The sequence below is a fragment of the Plodia interpunctella genome, chromosome 14 (genome assembly GCF_027563975.2).
Source record: "Plodia interpunctella isolate USDA-ARS_2022_Savannah chromosome 14, ilPloInte3.2, whole genome shotgun sequence".
Lineage (NCBI taxonomy): Eukaryota > Metazoa > Arthropoda > Insecta > Lepidoptera > Pyralidae > Plodia > Plodia interpunctella.
Window position 1 is genome coordinate 5598067 of NC_071307.1, and position 20534 is coordinate 5618600.

The 20534-nt window shown below is 34.0% G+C and overlaps 2 protein-coding genes and 1 long non-coding RNA gene across 5 annotated transcripts in view; 1 reads left to right on the plus strand and 2 right to left on the minus strand.

The window, feature by feature from the left end:
• Positions 1-1631: 1631 nt before the first annotated feature.
• On the minus strand, positions 1632-5228 carry LOC128675385 (basic juvenile hormone-suppressible protein 2). Its single transcript, XM_053754770.1, has 5 exons — positions 4895-5228; positions 4213-4346; positions 3300-4136; positions 3050-3225; positions 1632-2792 (listed from the first exon to the last, which is right to left on the minus strand). Exons 1-5 carry the CDS (start codon positions 4977-4979, stop codon positions 1727-1729), a joined length of 2298 nt encoding a protein of 765 aa, XP_053610745.1. The 5' UTR covers positions 4980-5228; the 3' UTR covers positions 1632-1726.
• Positions 5229-6390: 1162 nt separating this feature from the next.
• LOC128675388 (uncharacterized) overlaps positions 6391-20534 on the minus strand; it is a 63501-nt gene continuing 49357 nt past the window's right edge. For both annotated transcript variants that reach the window (XR_008405273.2, XR_008405272.2), the window contains exon 3: positions 6391-7617. This is a non-coding gene — a long non-coding RNA (uncharacterized LOC128675388). The remainder of the gene's footprint in view (positions 7618-20534) is intronic.
• Positions 18196-20534, plus strand: part of LOC128675386 (synaptotagmin-15-like) — a 33915-nt gene continuing 31576 nt past the window's right edge. Inside the window, exon 1 of one of the 2 annotated variants that reach the window (XM_053754772.2) lies at positions 18196-18354. The gene's annotated coding sequence lies outside the window, so the exon portion shown is untranslated. The remainder of the gene's footprint in view (positions 18355-20534) is intronic. The other variant, XM_053754773.1, reaches the window with a different exon arrangement.

Here is a 20534-nt window from a genome sequence, read left to right on the forward strand (position 1 = left end):
AGCTTAGCCTGCGGTAGCTTACGTTTAACCTCGGGTCATTAACTATATATATTCCAATTAAAATCGACCTAGCAGTTTAGGCATGAAAACATGATAGACATATTTTAGAATTAGAATTGCCATTAACATGTAGATAGATGAACTCTTTATTGTATTTTTATAATGTGTATGGTGAATACAAGGATGAATCCTGGACTCCAACGTTCACGGGACTGATGGCCAACAGGACTATTCGTTTTTGAGTAATTCGAAGTCAGAATCTTTATCTTATATGGACGGTTTGCCGACAGAATGTTTCACATTTTATAGTTTTCACGACAGGACTTTTCTACTATGGCCTATTCTACAGAATCTTTCATCTTCCGAGGTTTTGTGGACAGAATCAATAGAAGATAGGACTTTACAAAATTCTTTATTCAGCTTAATAGATACAATATATTTTAATCATATCAAAAATGTACTTAAAACTGAGTCTATTGTCCGATTTCCAAAGCGCAGGTGAAGAAGAAGTGGTTCAACAAAATTCCTCGCAGCCTGGATATGGAATGTGCATAATTTATTTTAAAACCTTTATGTATCATTTAGGTATATACTCATTACCTCTAGTAGCAGTAGTTTGGTTGATTATACAATACTTCTAGTAAGCTATACATACCATAAGTTCGCTTACTAGAAGTATTGTCTAATCTGTGTTTCGGTTAACCGAAATTTCCCCTCCGTCATTCCCCTATAGAAGATGGTTTGTCATAAGGTGTACACCATCGGCAAACAGTTCGCCAAATTTTGGCGGATTCGACATACGTTGCTGGACTTTCTTTCCGGCGAATAAAAGCTCTCATACAAACTACGCAATGCTCATGCAATCGCGTCGGCGTCTGTCTGAAACTATAATTTGTGAATATATCTTTACAAAGTTTAGAAATTTCCTTTTTAATCAAAATACAAAGTTACATAGCCTGATTTCGACAGAGGGCGCCATCTATTGTCGAGTAGCCACTATTTAGTAAACCTGAATGCTTTCGTACAATTATCGCTATGTTCGTTCATGCATTCGTGTCGGCATCTATCTGAATTGCGCGATAGTTTGTAGCCGGCATGCATTGCATAACAAAAGTATTATGCCAACTCCACACTCGCCGATCTCAGATACATGCTGACACGAATGCGCGGACATTGCGAAGTTAGTATAAGTGGTTATTTACCGCAATGATAAAGCGGCAATTAATACCGAATCCGCCAACCTAAGAAAACTGATCGATGACAGTGTGGAACTAGCATTATGTTGTGTGCTTTCATTATGCTGGGTATAAAATATCGGCAAACAATTAATCGATCGTGGCGGTTTCGCTTTACATTACTGATTTTCCTTAAGGCTATAAAAAGCTCATACATACTTAACCTGCATTCATGAATATAATAGAATAACATTCATTAATTATAATAATAACACATTTCATGTAAAAACTACATTATGTCCATGATGGTGATCAATCGAAGTACATTGTTGTTTTGCCATTGAAATAGGATATCCGGATAGACGGTCATATTAATACCAAGCAATGTACGTCGCTCAATAGGGGTTAAGCAGTAAAGATGGCATCTAGTGTATAAGGGAAATAAAATTATCAAAATAATTAAAAAATCTGCTATTTATTTTTTTACATTTTTTCGAGTGCAATTTGTTATGTTACAATCTATTATCAGCTACCTATTCAGTTTTCACAAATCAAACATCCAAGTTCAAATTGCGGTTGATCTTTGTGTTGAGGTCAGTGTCAACGAACACGTGGTCTACGTTCAATAAATTGTCTCCATAGACATCTTGGTTCATGTCAACCATTATGTTCCTGTCAAGCATGTTGTAGTTCCTGAGGACGTAACGTTCCCACCGGGTCCTCATGTCACACATCTGCTTCTTGTGGAAGATCATTATGTCAACAAACTTCATGTTGGGAGTGAAGAATCTAGTCTCATCAATATGACGGTCAAGAGGGAAACCAAGAGGCATCTTGTCCAACAACACCGTTGATCTGAAGTCCACCATCAAGTCTTTGCGGTTAACATCTAAGATGTTCAGATCAACATTGTCGACCAATCTCAATGGAGTTACGCAAACGTACAGAACCATTCTCATACCACCGACGCGACCCCTAGGAAGGAGCAGCCTAGACGGGAATCCTGTGTGGTAGTTCCTCAACTCTTTGATAAGGATATCCTTAACGTCAGTTATTGAGTCAATCCTCTTCCAGAGGTCACGAGTCATGAGACGGTCTTGGACCAGGTTGTGCATTTCCCTTGAGTTCCTCACAATAGTGTTCTTACCAGTTACCAATTTGAAGAGGAAACTGTCCAGCTCAACAAAGTTCAGGCGGTTGTTGTTGAGATCAATTAAACGACCAAGGTCGTCTTCTTTAGGTCCCAGGAAGATCCTTACGACGGCATCAACAGTCTTGTCAGAAACGACATCCAAAGTGATCTTGAAGGGGTTGTGATTAAGGCGACGTTTGCGTACCAAGATCTTCATGTCAGAGGTAGTCTTCTTGATTTCATCTTCATTAAGAGTCACGGCGTTGGTCATGTCCATTAGGTAGTCATCGAAGTAGGTGACGAGTTTGTCAACCACAACATTGTCGACTTTAACTCCTGGGAAGTATAATTCCTCCTTGGTGTAGCTCGGCAGACGGAGTTTGAAGAGTTGAACAAAGAGAATCAGACGTTTTTGAAGTTGATAGAAGACGGGATCACGTAGGGCAGTTTGGTATATATCTAAGACGGTGGGGACCACGAAGTACCTGCAAATGAAATTGTATTGTAATTGTAATATAAGATATAAGTTTGCATATGGGGTTAATTGTTATACCTAGGATCGTATGCTCTAATTGCATTACGATAATGTTTTCATTTATAGTATTTTTAAGTATCCCACTTCTAGGCAAAGGGCTATAATACAATCTCTTCTTTTTATGAAAAGATCTATTCTAGTAGGAAAAAGTGATGGAAGAGGGAAGAGTTGTTCGTGATAAAAAATAAGATTTTGAAACTATCTTACTTGTCAGTAGATAGGGTGTCGAGACCCAAGACAGCCTTCAAGACAACAAGAAGGTAACGGTACGCTTCAACCTGCAATGTGGTTAAATCTGTAGTCTTCTCTACCTTGCTATAAATGAGTCTACCAAGAACTTCGATGTCTTCTGGTTTAGTCAGTTCAAGCCTTATTCCGTTAATCTGTAAAAAAAAAAACAGTTTTAATATAATACAATATGTGAAATTGGTATATTTATTAGTGAAATAGAACTTACGGTGATAAAGCCCTTGACTATAGCTTGCTTGATGAGTTCTTCGTAAGTTTCGACCAAACGTAGAAGGTTGACGTTGTCGTCACGGAGAACAACATAGTTGTTTGTCCTCATTGGCATTTGAACACCGTTATGTAACAGCAACCACGGCCAGTATCCCTTTGTTATGGGTTTGTCTAAAGACAACACCTTAATATCACCCAATCCGTTAGAAAGACGCTCCAAGTAGTACCTGGCCAGAATCTGTTGATAGACGTACAGTGTCAGTTCGAAACGCCTCGTCCTAAGCTTGGTGTTGATCAAGTCGTCCTTCATCCAGAATGGATAGTCAACGTGGAAGTAATAGTAGTAAGTGTTAAGGTCAATATCCTCAGTAAAGTAACGGAGTCTGTCTTCTATGTTGAGATTGACGCGGCGGTCGAAGATATTCTCATCAATTATATAGACATTCTTGTCTGTTTTCTTAATGCCGTAAAGGTCACAAAGTTTCTCATCAAGGAGACCTCTCCTCATTTTCAACAAGTAAGATCTCTGGATAACGTCACCGCGTACGAAGAAGAAGGGATAGATTTCATATGGAGGAGGCAGAATGATGCCTTTGCAGTCTTCACGGTGTCTACAGGCGACTTGGAGAGCATAGACGAACATGCCTTCATTGCAATGAATACGCATCCAGCAGGCTGTCTTGATGAAGGTTGCAAAGTCCTTGGCGTAGAAGAGCACGTGGAACATGGAAACTACTTCCTTGAGCTGGCGGTCGATATGAAGAGTGAAGATCTCCCCACGAGGAAGCAACCCAAGCTTCACTTGGCGGACGAACGTCTTCACAACATCAACTTTCTGCAAACATATATACATTATTAGACCTTGAAATATATAAAATATATTACCTACTAACAATAAAAAATTTGGTTACGGTGTATAAGTCGACGTTTTCTTCAATTCTGTAGTTATTGCCAATATCTAGAATCTCCTTGTACATGCATGGTTCCGTGATGTGGTTCAGCAACTTTAGGATTAAGATTTGCCTTTTCTTAACGTCCAGAGAACCTGTAATATAATTTTTTTGTTAATTTTTAATTTAAAACAATATTCATAAATTACGAAAAATATGTATATTCTATATCTATACATATAATAAAATTGTAAGTGGACTGTCTGTACATATAGGAGGAGATATATTATTACAGAAAATGTATTATGCGGGGGTGTATATGGGACTAAAGAATCCAAAAAATTTTCTTTTAATTTTGGTCTGTTTGTATGTTTGTTCACCCATCATGTAAAACTACTGGATGGAATTTGATGCGTTTAGGTAGACCAATTTCCGATAGCCAGGCCATTGTGAATTGGTACTCCATGCCATATTTGTTTTTTGATAAGCATCATTAAAAAGAGCTGATGGCTTCCAAATGGTTGAATACACATTGTCCAAACATAGCTAAATAACACTGTTGATTAAATTCTCTTTCAAGTAATAAGTACTGGATCAAAATCGGTCCAGCCGTTCGGCTGCTACGATGCCACGGACAGATAAACTTATAACTCCCCTTTTTCTGTCATCGGGGGTTTAAAAATAATAAGGATAATATACTTACCAAGTAGATTGTCGTCGAGATCCGTCGTCAGCCTGGCCGAGGTCAGAGCCGCGACGCCCAGAACCAAAACAACCAAAACCCTCATCTTGAAGCCAGCCCGGTGGGAGGTGAACTGTGCTAAAACCACACATCACCCACTATTTATACAAAATCATTTGTTTATGCTTTCTTTCATTAATCGTTTCTTTTACCTGTGATACGGCATGTTGTGTTCCGCTATCAGTATGTTTATAAAAATATAAGCTCGATGCTTAATATTATTTACGTATTATATATTTTTACTTAGTTTTTGAAATAAAGTAAAATTAATTTTATTTATCGATTTAATTATTTTTACTCGTAAAATGTATGCGCAAATTGGTCTTATAGAGAGGCTATAACAATACTTACAAAAAGTATATATAACTCTTTTCTAGGGCCTACTTTTTAAATTCTAATCTCACCACGACACAGGTAATTATTATAACTGATAATCAAAAATATAGTATGATCTTAGTTTTCATGCTATGAATACAGTTTTTTTTTCCTATTTACTAAAATCGAATTACCAAAATACTTTTTACCGGCTTAACTCTCAACTTTAAGGAATATAAGTTTTTTTATTTCTATCAGATAAAAATATCAGTTTACAATAATGTAGTGAGATATTTCAAATCTAAAACACACATAAGTGCCATAAAAATAAAACAATTTTTTCTAGAACTCTCATTTTCATTAATGTAATTTCATCATACACAATAATTTTCCCGGTCAATTTACGCAAAATCTGCATTTGACATCTACAACCACGTGACAGGCGAGGCAATGTGATCGAGGTTAAATACCTGTAACATTATTAGTCTAAAAATATATTGAGTATCAACAATGTACTTTCAACAACATTACACAGATAGCTGTAAAACGCGGCTCCGTTCGCGTCAAAAATAACAAAAACTTCAATCAATTTAGCATGTATTTAAGAAATTGGCTTGTAGAAAACTTTTTTATACAAACTATTTAACCCCTTTTCTACTTTTTGGGGTTGACTTACCGAAAAAGGTGGCCTAAGTATGACTCCGTGCCGTGTCCGTGTAAAAATTGGATACGTTCGTCGGAACACAGCCTTAACCTAAAGCCATACTCCATTCAAGAGACGACAGATCAACGCAGAACAACTTAGAAATTGTATGAAGTTACGACAACGCACGTCATTGTCAAAACCGGCTGAGCAATGGGGCATGGCTATTTTATTATTCTTAATATTAACATGCTAAAATAAACAAGTTAGATATGGTTACGGTATTCTTTTCATATAACTATATTTTTATATAATATTGTACACAAACAATCCATCCCTGTAGTGTGCAACAAAGTAGTAACGATAAACGTGTTACTGTGCTATATATTTATCGCATTTAATTAATTTTTATTTTGAATGGAAATAAATACCTAAGTCAATTAAACAGGGTGACCCAAGCTGATTTGTTGTGTAGATATAGTTATTTTCAAAAAGGGAACAAAAGAAATAACGCATAGAATTTAATAATAATATGAATAAGGAGGACTTTTAAAAGGTATATCATTATTTAATATTATTATAATATAAAATCCACATGCAATGTAACATTTTATGAATTCACTTAGGCTAAATTCGGCGAACTCCATATTGTGTTATGCCTATGCTGGCCATATATACGTTACAGTCGAATTGATTTGGTGAATTATTTTAAATATTTTGTCTCATTTAAGAACAGAATATGAGCAATTGTAATAAATTTTTTAAGAAAGATTTTTCCATTTCCAAAATGGTCTCAAATTCTTATAGATTAATAAACAATGGAAGTCCACAAAAAATTCGGCGCAAAATTAAGGGGATATGAAACATAATATTGGCATTTTTCTCGTAAATAAGAAATGTGAGCCACAATAAAAGGTTTTGTTAGCTTTGAAATCGAATTAAAATAAGAAGCGTAATAAATTCATATACTTAGGTAATAGATATATACACCTACGTATACATTTGGATTTGTATTAAAAAACAAATAGACGGTTGTTTGTTACGGTTTGCAATAAGTGCAGGTATGTTTGAACTAACTTCAAAGAAGAAAGTATAAATTTAATTCAGAATTCAGTTACAACTTTACATACTTGAGGTTGAAATGTTTGTTAAATGTAATGCTCATTTATTCCCACGCCTTTGTGATGTTGTGTTAAGAAATCATCGGGATAATTATAGACTATGTTTACACCTTTCTAAAACGGAATTACTCAGTAAAAGTATTGTATGTATTGCACCTAAAATTTATAACAAAATTCCACAACAAATTAAAGATCAGAATTCAAATTTATTTAAAAAGCACCTCAGGTCCTTGCTGACTGATAAATGTTATAATTTGAACGATTCTTTTAATGATAGATTTAGATAAAAATTTAGTTAATTTAGTTACTTTTATTTATTAGATTTTGTTTTGTGGCATGATAGCATGCTCTCCATTTAAATTTGCATACCCGTGGACGGTGAAACATGTAAGATTAAGTTTTTCTTTTCACACCACATTGTAAAAAAATGTAAACTCATCTCATATTGTACTTATTTAAGGAATGCTGTTGGTACTTATCCTTGAGAATGCTATTCGCCACCTAAGCCATGAATATTTTAGAGCCCTATTCTTAGAGTGCTGTGCACCCCGTCTCTTGCAGGTGACTGCGGTGACCACTTCTCATCAGCCGCCTGTTTGCTTGCTCTGTGGAATAAAAAAATACAACACGCTTCATTACACCCAGCATTATTCTTTAACCTTACCTAGGGTACAGTGAGCAGTAAATGTTAAAGCACCGTTTAAACTTGCATCAGTGGCGTAATTACTTTAACTTGTATTTACGATAGCATTAACCCTGTAAAAATAACGACTCGCTGTGATGTAAAAATACGACGTGATAAAAAGGATTCAACAAAATAGTCCCTTACTCTCTCTCTCGTCTGAGCGTATTTCCCGGTTTCTTCCTCAGCCGTTGAGCATCGGTGCCCATTGTATGAATCTATGCTGATCCACATTTATAGTTTTTACATTAAAATTATTCTATTAGAATAAGATTCAATTAAATAATAAGTCCAGGAAAATTTATTAATTCCCATAGATTAAAATTAAAAATTATTTATTAATGCCGCCGAATTCCAAAAAGCAGGTGAATCTTATAAGTGTAACCTATCAGCTGTATTAAAAAAATTGTTTTGGTGTAATTTCATGAGTGCCTTTGCCGTTGGCTTCACTAGATAATATAAAACAAAGTCGCTTCCCGCTGTCTGTCCCTGTGTATTTAAATAATTTAAACTACGCAATGGATTTTGATGAGGATTTTTTTAAAATAGATAGTGCAATTAGTGATAAAGGTTTAGGCGTTTAATTTTCTATGGTTTTACCAGAGTGAAGCCGGGACGGGTAGCTAGTAAAAAAAAATTAAAAACAAAAGAGCGACAGTTTCCTTTTTAATTTCATGGAAATCTAAAATAGTTTCAGGCACAGAAGGTATCAGGGAAATGAATTACTGCACCTTTTATAATTAACAAAACCATTATGTATTCCGGAAGAGCCTCGATGCTTAGCCGGGATTTGCTCTGACAGCGATGACAATATGGCTCGTAAATTAATATAGATTGGATTTAGTATCAGCTTTGTAGTCCATTCCCCTGCTACCCGTATTCGACCGTGACGAAATAAATTTCTTTAATAATAAATAGGCCTTGGTAGTACCTTTCACAATTTTGGTCATGATCGGGGCCTCCTTCTTCTTCTTTGCCTGTCGACGCACTTTCACGATCACAATTAGATTTTCCAAGACAAATGAATTGTTATATAACTCTTAATTGTATCTTAATTGTTATATAATCTTAATTGTTTTTTTTTTTCTACATTGGTGGTGTCATATAAGTCATACAAGGTCAAACTTTTTATCCATCATCATCTATTCCGCCCTTTTTTGCCCACTCCTGAGCATAGCTCTCTCTTCTTTTACGCCAACCTTATCTATCCTGTACTAATCTGACCCGTATACAAACAGTGACTAATTTCATATGCCTATCTCGTTGCTGGCCTTTCAACACTTCTATCGGCATTAAATTACTAAATTGCATTCCGTGCCGTTAGAGATACGGTCATGAAACTGAAATGGAACTGGGAGGAGACCTGGCACGTCGGAGTGATGACAGGCTGAGTAAGACACTGACCGAATGATGGTCTATCTATCCAGTTTAATTTATTTGTGAAATATCAAATACACTCCTGGGCATTTATTGCTATTTACCATATAATAACATTATTTACTCCGTACAAGCTCATAGAGTGATGTTATATTGGTTAAGGCAAAATTAGTTTTCAATAGTAATTATTATCCAAATAGAACAAGAACTGCTTTTGAGATACGATAATAATAATAATAAAGAATCAGCATCGTGCGAGTTTAGGATTTCAAGTGGGAATCCTAACCATGTGCCCACCCTAAAATTTTGACAAAAATCAAAGACATACACTCCATTTCATTACATAATCCATAAAGCTCATATTTAATTCATGTAATTAACCACGACTGTTTGCAATGGAGATCGCTTCTTGAGCTTTTAACTTGAGACTTCGTGACTTAAGTGGATACTCAGTTCTTAAGGTGAATCTTAGCTTAGTAGTTATAAATGGCTTAACCTTATTGTAGTTGAAAACGGTAATTTAATAGGACGTGAGGTATTAAACACAAACTTAATATAAATAGCGAGTTTGATTGGACTATAAAATAAATCCTCACATTGGGCACTCGTTCTCATACGCAAAATCAAAATCAAAACGGCTCGTCAAAGCTGTCAAGTTTGTTGAAATTGTTTCCGCAAATCATCGAATTAAAGCCAGATGCTAAAAATCTGTTTATTTTATATAAAACAAAGTTATGTTATGTACATATGTACCTACGTAAATATACTTAGCTAAAATATAATTTCGAAAGTAGGTAGTTTTTTATAATATAGAAGCAAACTCGATTACATCACGATATTTCTAAATATTTGAATATAGTTTCGGTTTAATCTTAAAGTTGTCTGTTTGTAAGCCCCTGGGTAATCACAACAGTACATTTTACGTGCTTGGTGTACTTAGCGAGGCAAAGCATTTTGGTTAGAAATAATGGATCTAATCATGCATTATCTTAAGAAAAAGTACTTTTACATTTAACATTATTTACATTATCTTAAGTAAAAGTATTTTTAATTATAACAATTTTTTTTTTACTTTCTCCTACAATTGATAAATCTGGTGAATCGGACTTGGTATAATAATTTCAAACTATAATTTTATTTTGGAAGCTATTTCCTTTCATTTACTAAGCTAATTGTTAAAAATTGAATAGTGTTTAAAAAGTTTTTTTATTATTAGTTATTTTCCTTGTTAAATGATCTCGATCTAGATAAATTTCCAGATATGATATGGTAATAAAAAGACACTATGTATAAAATATTTAATAAATCAATTTTCGCTTGCGTAGCTCAACGATATTTGCACAGTTAATTAATGGGCGGCGGCGGTCACTGCCTCTGGTTTGCTAAACAAATTCCTGATAAAGCTAAATTTGATTTACCCGTCGTTCAACTTCTACAAACAAAGAACACAAAAAGTTCATTATGTCTAACAACTCAGTGAGGTTTAAAATATTCTCTAATCTAAAGGATCACTCAAATTCATAAAGTTTTACTTGCCTAATTGTTTTTAAATGAGAGCGCCCATCAATTAATTATAATAAATACCTATTTTGAATTCTGATCAAATATTTTTAAAATATTTTTTGGCACGTATTTCAGTCTTCTTTACTGGACAATTAAGTACTGCTGGATTGGAAAGGTCATAGCTAGGCTAACCCCTTTATCAGAACAAAAGCGAAATGCATGCGTCATCAACCCATCTCGGGTATCGAATAAAACTAATATAAAATCTTCGGTTTTCTGCCGTAAAATACAAGATGTGTCAATTAATTGTTTTTTTTTCTACATTGTGTGGTGTCATGTAGATATGATTTTTACGTATGCACGCTATAGTGCACATGTGTGTAACCATCCCACCCGCAAAAATTGACATAAAGATTTTAATAAAAAAGAATTTCAAAGCGCAATCACACAAGGGATTTTTTTTGATATGCGAAACAGTCTGACTTATAATGTACCGTGTGAAATATCATTTAAAATGTATTAGGTGGTTGATGATGTCTTTATTTCGCAGTAGACACTAGATACTTTAACAAAATTTTTAGTAATAATTAAGTGCCTCATTTAACGATACCCAATGAATTAATTTCATTAAACATGAATAATATAAAGATTAGTAATATCCGAGCTTGTACAAACCTTTTGAACCAGTAAAGGTTGTAAAGGTTAACGCTATTCCGAGTAATCTCCGTAATACACAGCTGATAAATCATTCCGGATTAACTGGGATAACATAGCAATAATTAAGTATACCTTAAAATTGGACCACTCTAACCTGCGCAAAAAAAAGAGCAAATGTTATTTTATTTAAATATACGACGACGGAGATGCGCATGTTAAAGTTAATGTCAAAGTTGAATGGGTCAACCCACTTGCGTCCAACTGCGTCCATTGACGCACAGCGTATGTTTTTAAAATTCAGGTTCATATAACTGAAATTAATTATTTGATAAAGGCCAGCCAAAAAATCACCATTGAAGAGAGTAGGTATCAATTTTACAAACTTTTAGGTAACTAGCAATCTATGTCCTTATGTCTATTCGGGTTGAATCTTATAACTAAATTTTTCAGCAGATATCTTCAACTGGATGACAATGCATTATTATGACAATATGACATGCATTACCTAATGATGCATCCAGAAACGGCTCCAGACGTGGGGACTCCGCAACGTTTACTTGCACAGACGTCCTTTTTTGTCACACATTAAATGCAATAAGATCTCCCTGACAACAATAAAAGCTTGTGTCAGAAATGACATTCTTGTAGACTTATTTAATAAATCAAAATAATAATATGAGCATGATATCGGTGTGTGAAAATCTGAATTTCCTACAGCAATAATTTACGAAGGGTTGGGTTATGCCCCCTCCCTTGTGACGTCGGCCGCGCACACCTGTGTGTGTAGGCGTCGCAAAATGACGTCAGGATGCGATACACAGATGTGTCAATTAATACATTTTATTTCAGTTTAATGAAATATTGAAAATAATTTTATTTCATTTTAACTTTCGTGTAATCACAATATGTCTGAAAACTATAATGAAAAAAATCTATATCATACAAAAAGCAGTTCAAAATAGATAAGATTTTATAAAATTACTTTAAAATTTCATAATTTCATGAAATAATAAAAAACACAAGCTTTAAAGCTTAAGAAGAGAACTTATTAATCTACATAAATATTTGTGCTTGAAAATAAAGCTTACTTACAGAGAGCGTAACCGATTAAGAATGTAATAGAATACGTGTATGTGGGTGTGTGTGTGTGTGTGTGGTGTCTGTAATAACGGATTAGCCTTTCGCATGCAATAGGTAAAACAATATGAAAATGCTATAATGCGTTTGATAAGCAAATTTTGTATTTGTGCCACACAAATAAGCCCATCTCATCTTTGCATGGATGGCATCCCGATTGCGTTCGGGGTCGTGAAGCCACGAAGCCCGTAAAAACCGGCGTAAAAAAATGTTTTAAGATTCGGCTGTGATTTTACAATCGGTCGCCTGCCTGACGTCAACCAGCCTTGGGAATGCTTTTGTTGCCTATCAGCTGTCTAAGCTGTGTAACTTAGTCGCTTCGTACGACATGCACGAGAGGATTGGATATGGATTGGTCCTAGTCTAGGGCGGAAACACACGCCACATGTACTATAGATATTAAGTATCCAATAACAAATATAACAACAATACTATGTTTATTTCCTTAAGGAATTACGAAATCTCTGTATGTGTTTTATAAACAAACGTAAAAATATTTTTAAATGGCAAAATTTGATAGTACCGTTATCTTAATGACAAAACTAAAGATTGGATAATGATGTCTTTATCAACTGAGCTAAAAGGACAATCGAAGTGTGAGCCTAACACCAGTAATTATATTTTAAAGGACATTAATATTAAAGTACGAGTACGTTATATCTCGATGATGTCGTAATATTATGTCAGATTTAATATACATACTTCATTGTAGGCAAGTTTATTACAAGAACATTACATACTCGTTAACTATCTGATATGTCACACAAGACAAGTAACGAGACATGTCGTTTATTGTCCCAATTTTCCCGTTGCAAAAACTTTCTTACAAATTGACTGTCTGCCCATTAAGAGAACTTTATTATTGTCTTTTGTATCTTTTTCCTTGATCTCGAACAGTATTTAAGGTCACAAAAACTATTTATTTAACTCGAAACTACTACAATTTAGTAGAAAACAACCTTTTTTTTCTAACATTTATTTACAGTTACCCCAACGGGACCCCACATTGTAAATAACTAAGCCCACTGCACTAAAACATTACTGTTTTAGTGCGGTATAAATTTACAAGTTTAGTGTTTTATTTTTCATGCACACAGTCGTACATGCTGGTCTGGGTGTGACAGTAAAACATAAACAAAACTGTTTACTTTATGTACCCAGTAAGGGTAATCACTTAACTGCGTAAGTCACGATACTGTATCTATATCATACTTAGGGCTGTATCAAACCTGGGAGCATTCTTGTATTGCATTGTAGTCTTCAATATTGGACCACCAAGGCTTCATCATTCAGCGGTGACAGTCCAGGTGTCACCGCTTCCACCTTTTAATAATAAACTGTTTATAATTATAATAATACATAATTTGAAAAAAAAAACCTAATCTTAAAAATATATATTTAAATCTCAAGCTGCAAATTAGATTCACGTGAATAAAGTGCTAAGTGTAAGAAGGGAAGTAATTTAATAAGTTGACTGCACTTTCTTTTTATCTCTGAGAGATGGGATATGGCATTAATAATTTAAAAATTGCAAAGATCGAAAGTAAGAAAGAAAAAAATTATAATTAGATTATTATAATCATATAACAGTAGTACCGTACATCATATCATAAGGGTAGAATGAATAAGGTATGAATAAGGTCACAAACTATTAAAATAGATAAAACTTATTCAAAGTCAATATGATAATGAATAGACTGTAATAATCCAGCTAGATCATTCACATTATACTTAAGATGATTAAAGTAGGTTCCAAAGTCCCTAGTGCTGAAAAAGTCATGTCTACAATTTCACATTTGTTTTTCTAACATGACATTGTAGATAAATCATCATATTATCTAATTTCCATTAGATTTACACTCAAAATATAAAAATATATTGCAAAAATACACTATATATTTTCTATGTATGCATTTTCTTTCTAAATATGTAATTTATTGAAATGTTTGATCGACTAACTAGCATTCAATGTCATGGAAACCTTTTTTAATTAATCGTACTCGAGATACGACAGAATATATTGATATTCTGTCGACTGTAATTAATTGTAATTAGGTACCTAATTTAGTATTGTCAAGAAACTTTTCGCTCATTTTCTTTCCCGGTTTTCCTTAACTAATTTTGTGAATACCTTAAATTACACAGATAAATTCTTTACTAATTTGTAAAAGATTTTTTTGTTTAGGGAATATCTGGGTCAAGGATTTTCTACAGGCAAGGTGAAGCTATGTACGGGACGAGATGATTAAATTTGATCCCTGACCTAATTTCAAGATAATTACATGTGACAGGTATACAAAAAACAATGCTCCGATGAGGAGTTTATATTCTATTAACTCTTAGGGTTCTGCATCGGAATGGGAAGAATATAGAACCTTTTTACGATCCTTTGCTGTCCATCCCTTTTTTTTGCATGACTGATATCACATATAGAATATTTACAGAATACCTTTCAGATATTATGTGTGTGTAGACTTTGCTCCCGTAATAACTTCGACCTTAGATGCCTATAATAGTATTTATTAAATTTAACGTCATTCTTACAGTAGATATTAATGTGATTGAGTTATACAAACATTATATATTTGTAGGAAATATTTTATTTACTATTGGAAACTTTTTGTTTAAACAACTAAGAGGCGGACTTAATGCTTAGAAAATTATATAAAAGGTGACTTCTGGGTTACATAGTAAATAGGTACTATGAATAAAAAAGCAATTTAACTTGGTTCAAAAGAATTCTATGAAAAGGTTATAATGTCCCATCAAGAATATCTTGAATGAATTGTAAGCTGTCCTCTCTTACAACTTTAATTAACACCGTAAACTCCAATTAAAGTAACCTTTAACGCAATGTACAGTCTGGACTTCATTTTCCTTAATGTTTCATTAATTGCTATTTAAGGCTCCACAATGATATAGTATATTCAATAGAAAGTCATGTTTAATACAGATGTCATTATATTATATTTTAATGTAATATATTTTTAACTGATTAAAAAAAGATGAGGTTCTCAATTCGTCACTATTTATTTTTGTATCTCCTACACCTGCGTCACTACACGTACGTTATTTTGCAATAATAATGTCACTTTAATTGATCAAAATTTTCTGTTTTAGTCCTTATTAAAGTAATTAGGAATGATTTTGACTCTGATAGTGACATCACTCCGATGTCAATCTCCCACTCGGCCTCGTTGGTTGTAACATTAGTTAGTAAGTTCTACTTTCACATACTGCAGTAGTAAAACCCTGGCTTCACCATTGATCGGGATTTGTACTAAACTCAAGATAAAATGTATATTCCTTATAGAAAATCTAGCTTATTTTTAGCCAATTGTGTAGTAAAGAGTAAGTACCAATTGAAATAAAGTACTTATTGAAACAGAATAAATAGATTTCTCTAATTTTAACGAATTCTTGAGTTCCCAGTTGCATTCGGGATGTGATGCCACAAAACCCAAGTAAAAGTAAACATTAAATTTTTTAGTATATAGCTGTGATTTTATAACCGGTCCTCTCTTTGATATCAACCCTGCTTAAGCATTATTGTGTTTCCAATAGACTACCAAGACCTTCAGTCGCCTCGCATGACATGACAAATCTATAGGACGATATGGAGTGGTCACATTCTGTCACATAGAAATATAAGGAATTATATTACTAAGTGGGCTTGCGGAAGTAGCCGCAGCCAATGGACGCCTGCAACACCATGATAAACTTATACACACTATCGTCAAATTCAAAACAATTGCTGACGCAAAAGAATGAACAATGTGTAGTTTGTACGAGAGCTTTATTCTAGCAAAATTGGGCAAACTGTATCATCATAATACATAGCCGGTATTATACAACATCGGGAATATAAGCAGAGGTGAAAGTGGATACCTTCCAAATATAGTCATAGTGTGGAAGAGAGTAGCCTCCCTGATGCGGAGAGTCCCTGATGCTAGCCCCAACAGCCTTTCTCTCTGTTATTCAGATTCATTGTTAGGCAGATTCTCATTAATTAACAATGTTGTCAAAATAGTTTCAAGAACATTGTTACTAATATTTTCTATGGATTCTGTTTGTCTGAATTATTTATTTATTATTTGTAATAACTTAAGTTCAGCTTTAATAAATCCATCAGTTCTATCCATCGGCTCATAAACACTAGGTTAGATTAACTACTGCGTATTTATGTACTGTAGTTCTACTAACGATACCTAGGAGGCACAACAAGGACACTTCAAACATTTTTCACACAAGGTACCTATTATGAGGTAAGTAATTTTCTAGGTAACAATGAAATAGGACCTAGTCTGCAAACATAATACAAAACTTATTTCTCAAAACCCACTCTCAGGTACAATAAGTGCCTATATATCTACAGCTCACTGAAACATTCTTCACCGTTTCGTCGAAAATATTTTTTTTATTTCTCAAAATCTAGATAAGTTTTAATTAAAATAATCGGTAAATTCAGTTCTGTTTGACACAATTAGGTTAGGTTAGGTAAGAACATGTTTATGAACCTTAAGGATCTTCCTTACATATTACAAAACAAAGTCCTCTAACGCGTCTGTCTGTTTGTTCGAGATGAACTTAAAAACTACTGCTCGGATTTTCATTCGGTTTTCACCAATAGATATCTCTAATAGATTCCTAACTAATAGATTCCTGAGGAAGGTTTAGGTATATATTTTATTATGTTTTTACCCGAGCGAAGTCGGGACGGGCCGCTAGTGAAATATAAAAATAAATCGGCGAAACTTGCTTTTGGTGTTTCTGTCTGAAGTTCCACACTAGAGTGGCGTTATTATACATTTTTTCATTATACTATCAAGCAGGCAAATAGGTTTCCAGCCCGCCTAATGGTAAGTGGTCACCACAGCTGTAACACCAAGTATCAAGTAACACCAAGTAACATGCGCGTTGGCTACTTAGTGGCCTAGGACTTTTGCCACAGAACCCTGTTGTTACACGCCCTCTTTCATCCATTAAATCAAAACACTCTGTTATTTTCATATGTTTGTACATAACTCTCGAAATGATTAAGTTCTTATCTTCTCTTATCTTTAAGTTCTAAAACGCTGTGATTTTGACACTATTATGTGTGCAGATGTTGCAAAGAAATAAAGTAGCTATATTAAGGAAAATATACGACCTTGCAAGGGACCTAAGTTATATGGGTATCGTTCCGAAAATGTAGTAAATTCTTCCGGGAAAATAAAGATAATGTATGTTGCGGAAATCGAGCCAACATAGGAGAGAAAATATTTTGTTATATAGGCTTTATTTTTGAGACATTCAATTTTTTGATATGCAATTTTCGCAAAGTTATAACACTGGTTGAAGTACTTAAACTAAAAATTTGAAAATGTAACTTGTTACAATTAGAAAATTGTAACAAGTTACATTTTAATTGTAACAAGTATACAGAAGTATACTTTATACAAAAATGTATTTTTATTTAACGAAGTCCTGACAAATCAAATCTTACACTCATCTCAAAGGTATCAGCCGCTCTAATCCCTATTCTAAATAGTCCATTAAGTTCTTCGTCTTTCAAAGGTCGTCTCATAAATGCATATGTATGTAAACTGCTAAAATCCTAATTCAGTTACTCAACCCAATGGCATTATTCGGTTATATTCCCTACTCTAATCCGTCCATTCGTATTCCAAATCCAAACGGTTTACATTAAACATGAAGTATAGATTGCTTCAATTCGATTTTATAATTTATTAATATCCAATGCTCTTTTTTTTGAAATTCGAAGTGCCGTTTCGTGCATGCGCAGTTTACAGCGACTAAGTTTGTTCGCGTGAACACGTTCAGTAGCCCGAAGCTTTTCCGAAGGTTCGCGCGTGAAACGTAAAGGACTTAACTTGTACTTACTTTTAAAACCGCCGAGTGTTTTATGTAAGCATTACTAGAGCATGTATATGTGTGTTTAGAATTGAAACTATTCCTTGAATAGGTGTGTGATTTGTTGTGCGAGGTAAGTACCACCTGTAGCCTTCCTTTGTGCGGTTTGAATGATACATCGCATGTAATCGTAATCCCCTGTGTGTAAACTGTTCTTTTTAAGGTGTGTTTCCAAATGTGTGTTTTATAAAACTATGTATACAAGTTAAACTTGGTACTTAAGTGATTTAACTTGGGTTTGCTTACGTCGCGAAGTCTTCGCATTTATTTGTTTATCTTTCTTTCAGACTAAAGCAAAATCGATACATTCTTTGATTTCATAATAACAGTGACACTTTTTTAAATGTTCCTGAAAAATAAACATATATTTGAACAAATAAAACAATCTTGTTCGAGAATTGATTTCAGATTTTAAAAGTTCCGTTTCTTGAAGTCGAACCAACTGTTGCTTATCATTTGAGATTTTACCAGAAGATTTTACAATACATTTTCACCAAAGAAGTGTACCTCTTTGGTGAAAATGTATTGTATATAAAATCATATGTATATGACCAATCCGAAGTAGCCACGTTAATTCATTCCCCTTTAAGATTTCGTCAAAAAAGCGACCAGCTCAGCAGTCAGTTGCTGTGGCACAAGCCATAGCGCTGATTTATAGCTGGTATCGATGTATTGATGGATTTACATCAACTATTTTCAAAATTCAATTCCAATAAGTTTTTGTAGGACTTTTTTAGGAAAAATATTGGGCGTGGAGGTTCACGCGGATGCGGTTATGTTTATAATTGTATTGGAAAAATTCTTTAAACTACACATATTGAGTAAATCAATCTATCGATTAGACACGTTACGATTATTATGATAAAAACAAACTAAAAAAAAACTAAAAGTGGGAAATAGACATTATAATGAAATATGGGTCACTCACGAGTCTTTATAGTTCACTCAAATAGACCTTTTCAAGATGAATGCGTTTTTCGTAATTTCATTAATAATGCATATTATGATTTATTAATAGATTTTTACAATAAATTGATCCATTAATACTAATAAGAAATGCCGCAGTTTATATATTTACTTGTTACATGTAATGTATTATATTATTCCTATAATTAGTTAGGTATAACGAGCTACTTTTGCTAGAATTAGATCTGGGTTTATTCATCAATCATTACCGAGAGTGACCTTTGGACGACGTTGTCGATTCACATGCATTTTTCATAAGCCGTCGGTAGGTATCGGGAATCGAAATGATAGAAGCAGCTCAGTGGGTAGATCATATGATAATACTGTTTACTACGGTATGCTTGCTATTGAATAAAATCCGTCTTTTCTTGTGTTTTAACTTGTATTTTTTATTGTATTAAATAGTTGCTCTGTTTGATAATTGCTAATAGTAAACACTTATCACAATAAAGCTATAGGATTTCAATTTGTGTAACCGTCATTGTTATTGTGACGATTAGATGTCAGGTATATTAGACTACAATGTTTTAAACTTTACAGAATCTATACACGAATTCCTGATACACGATGCTCAATTGATTCGACCTACACGCAAACAAAGCCTTTGTTTTCATACATATGTCATGTATCGTCATTATCAGAAGTAAATTCGTGAAAAAACGTCAATTTTAAACTAATGTTACTCAATTTACAGTTCAAGTCCTAGACTATTTTTTATAAAATTAATCTAGGAGTTAAGAAGAAACTATTCATAGTATCTTTGAAAAAATATTTTCATGTCAAAATTAAACAGCAACGAAGCCCATGCAACCCTCTCCGGAACATAAGTCCGATCTTTTTGTAAATGAAAAATTCCGAAGCGCTATCAACTTTCATCATTTCACTAGACTAGAACGTCATAGGATATAGTGTTTAGAAGAGCGAATGCGTTTCAAACAAGATCCTTCATTAGAAGGTTATTTTAAACTTCTCTCAAAGGGGATAACGTTCCATTTGATTTAACGTATAAAAGAGATGACGTCATAAAAGCACTTTCAATTTACGAGAAAAGTCGTAGTATCCATGTGGTAGTAGTAGGTAGGTACTAATGGCTGTCGAGTCGATAAAATAGGAACCTATTTTTCTAGGCAATCTTACTTCAAAGTGGGTTTTACGAGCAGATAGATGTGTGGTCCCGCCCTGTAGTAAGACCACTCCATGTCATCCCGTTAGTGTCCTATAGATGTCGTACGAGGCGACTAATATAATTCTATATGTGGCCTATGCTGTTTGTGTCCTAAGGCCCCT

Bases quoted from the DNA above. Each gene is read 5' to 3' on its own strand.
- LOC128675385 (XM_053754770.1), bottom strand. From the start codon at position 4,979: ATGAGGGTTTTGGTTGTTTTGGTTCTGGGCGTCGCGGCTCTGACCTCG. The intron at 4,347-4,894 runs GTAAGTATATTA...ATTATATTACAG, and splicing joins TCTCGACGACAATCTACTTG to GTTCTCTGGACGTTAAGAAA. The intron at 3,226-3,299 runs GTAAGTTCTATT...TTTTTTTTACAG, and splicing joins TAGTCAAGGGCTTTATCACC to ATTAACGGAATAAGGCTTGA.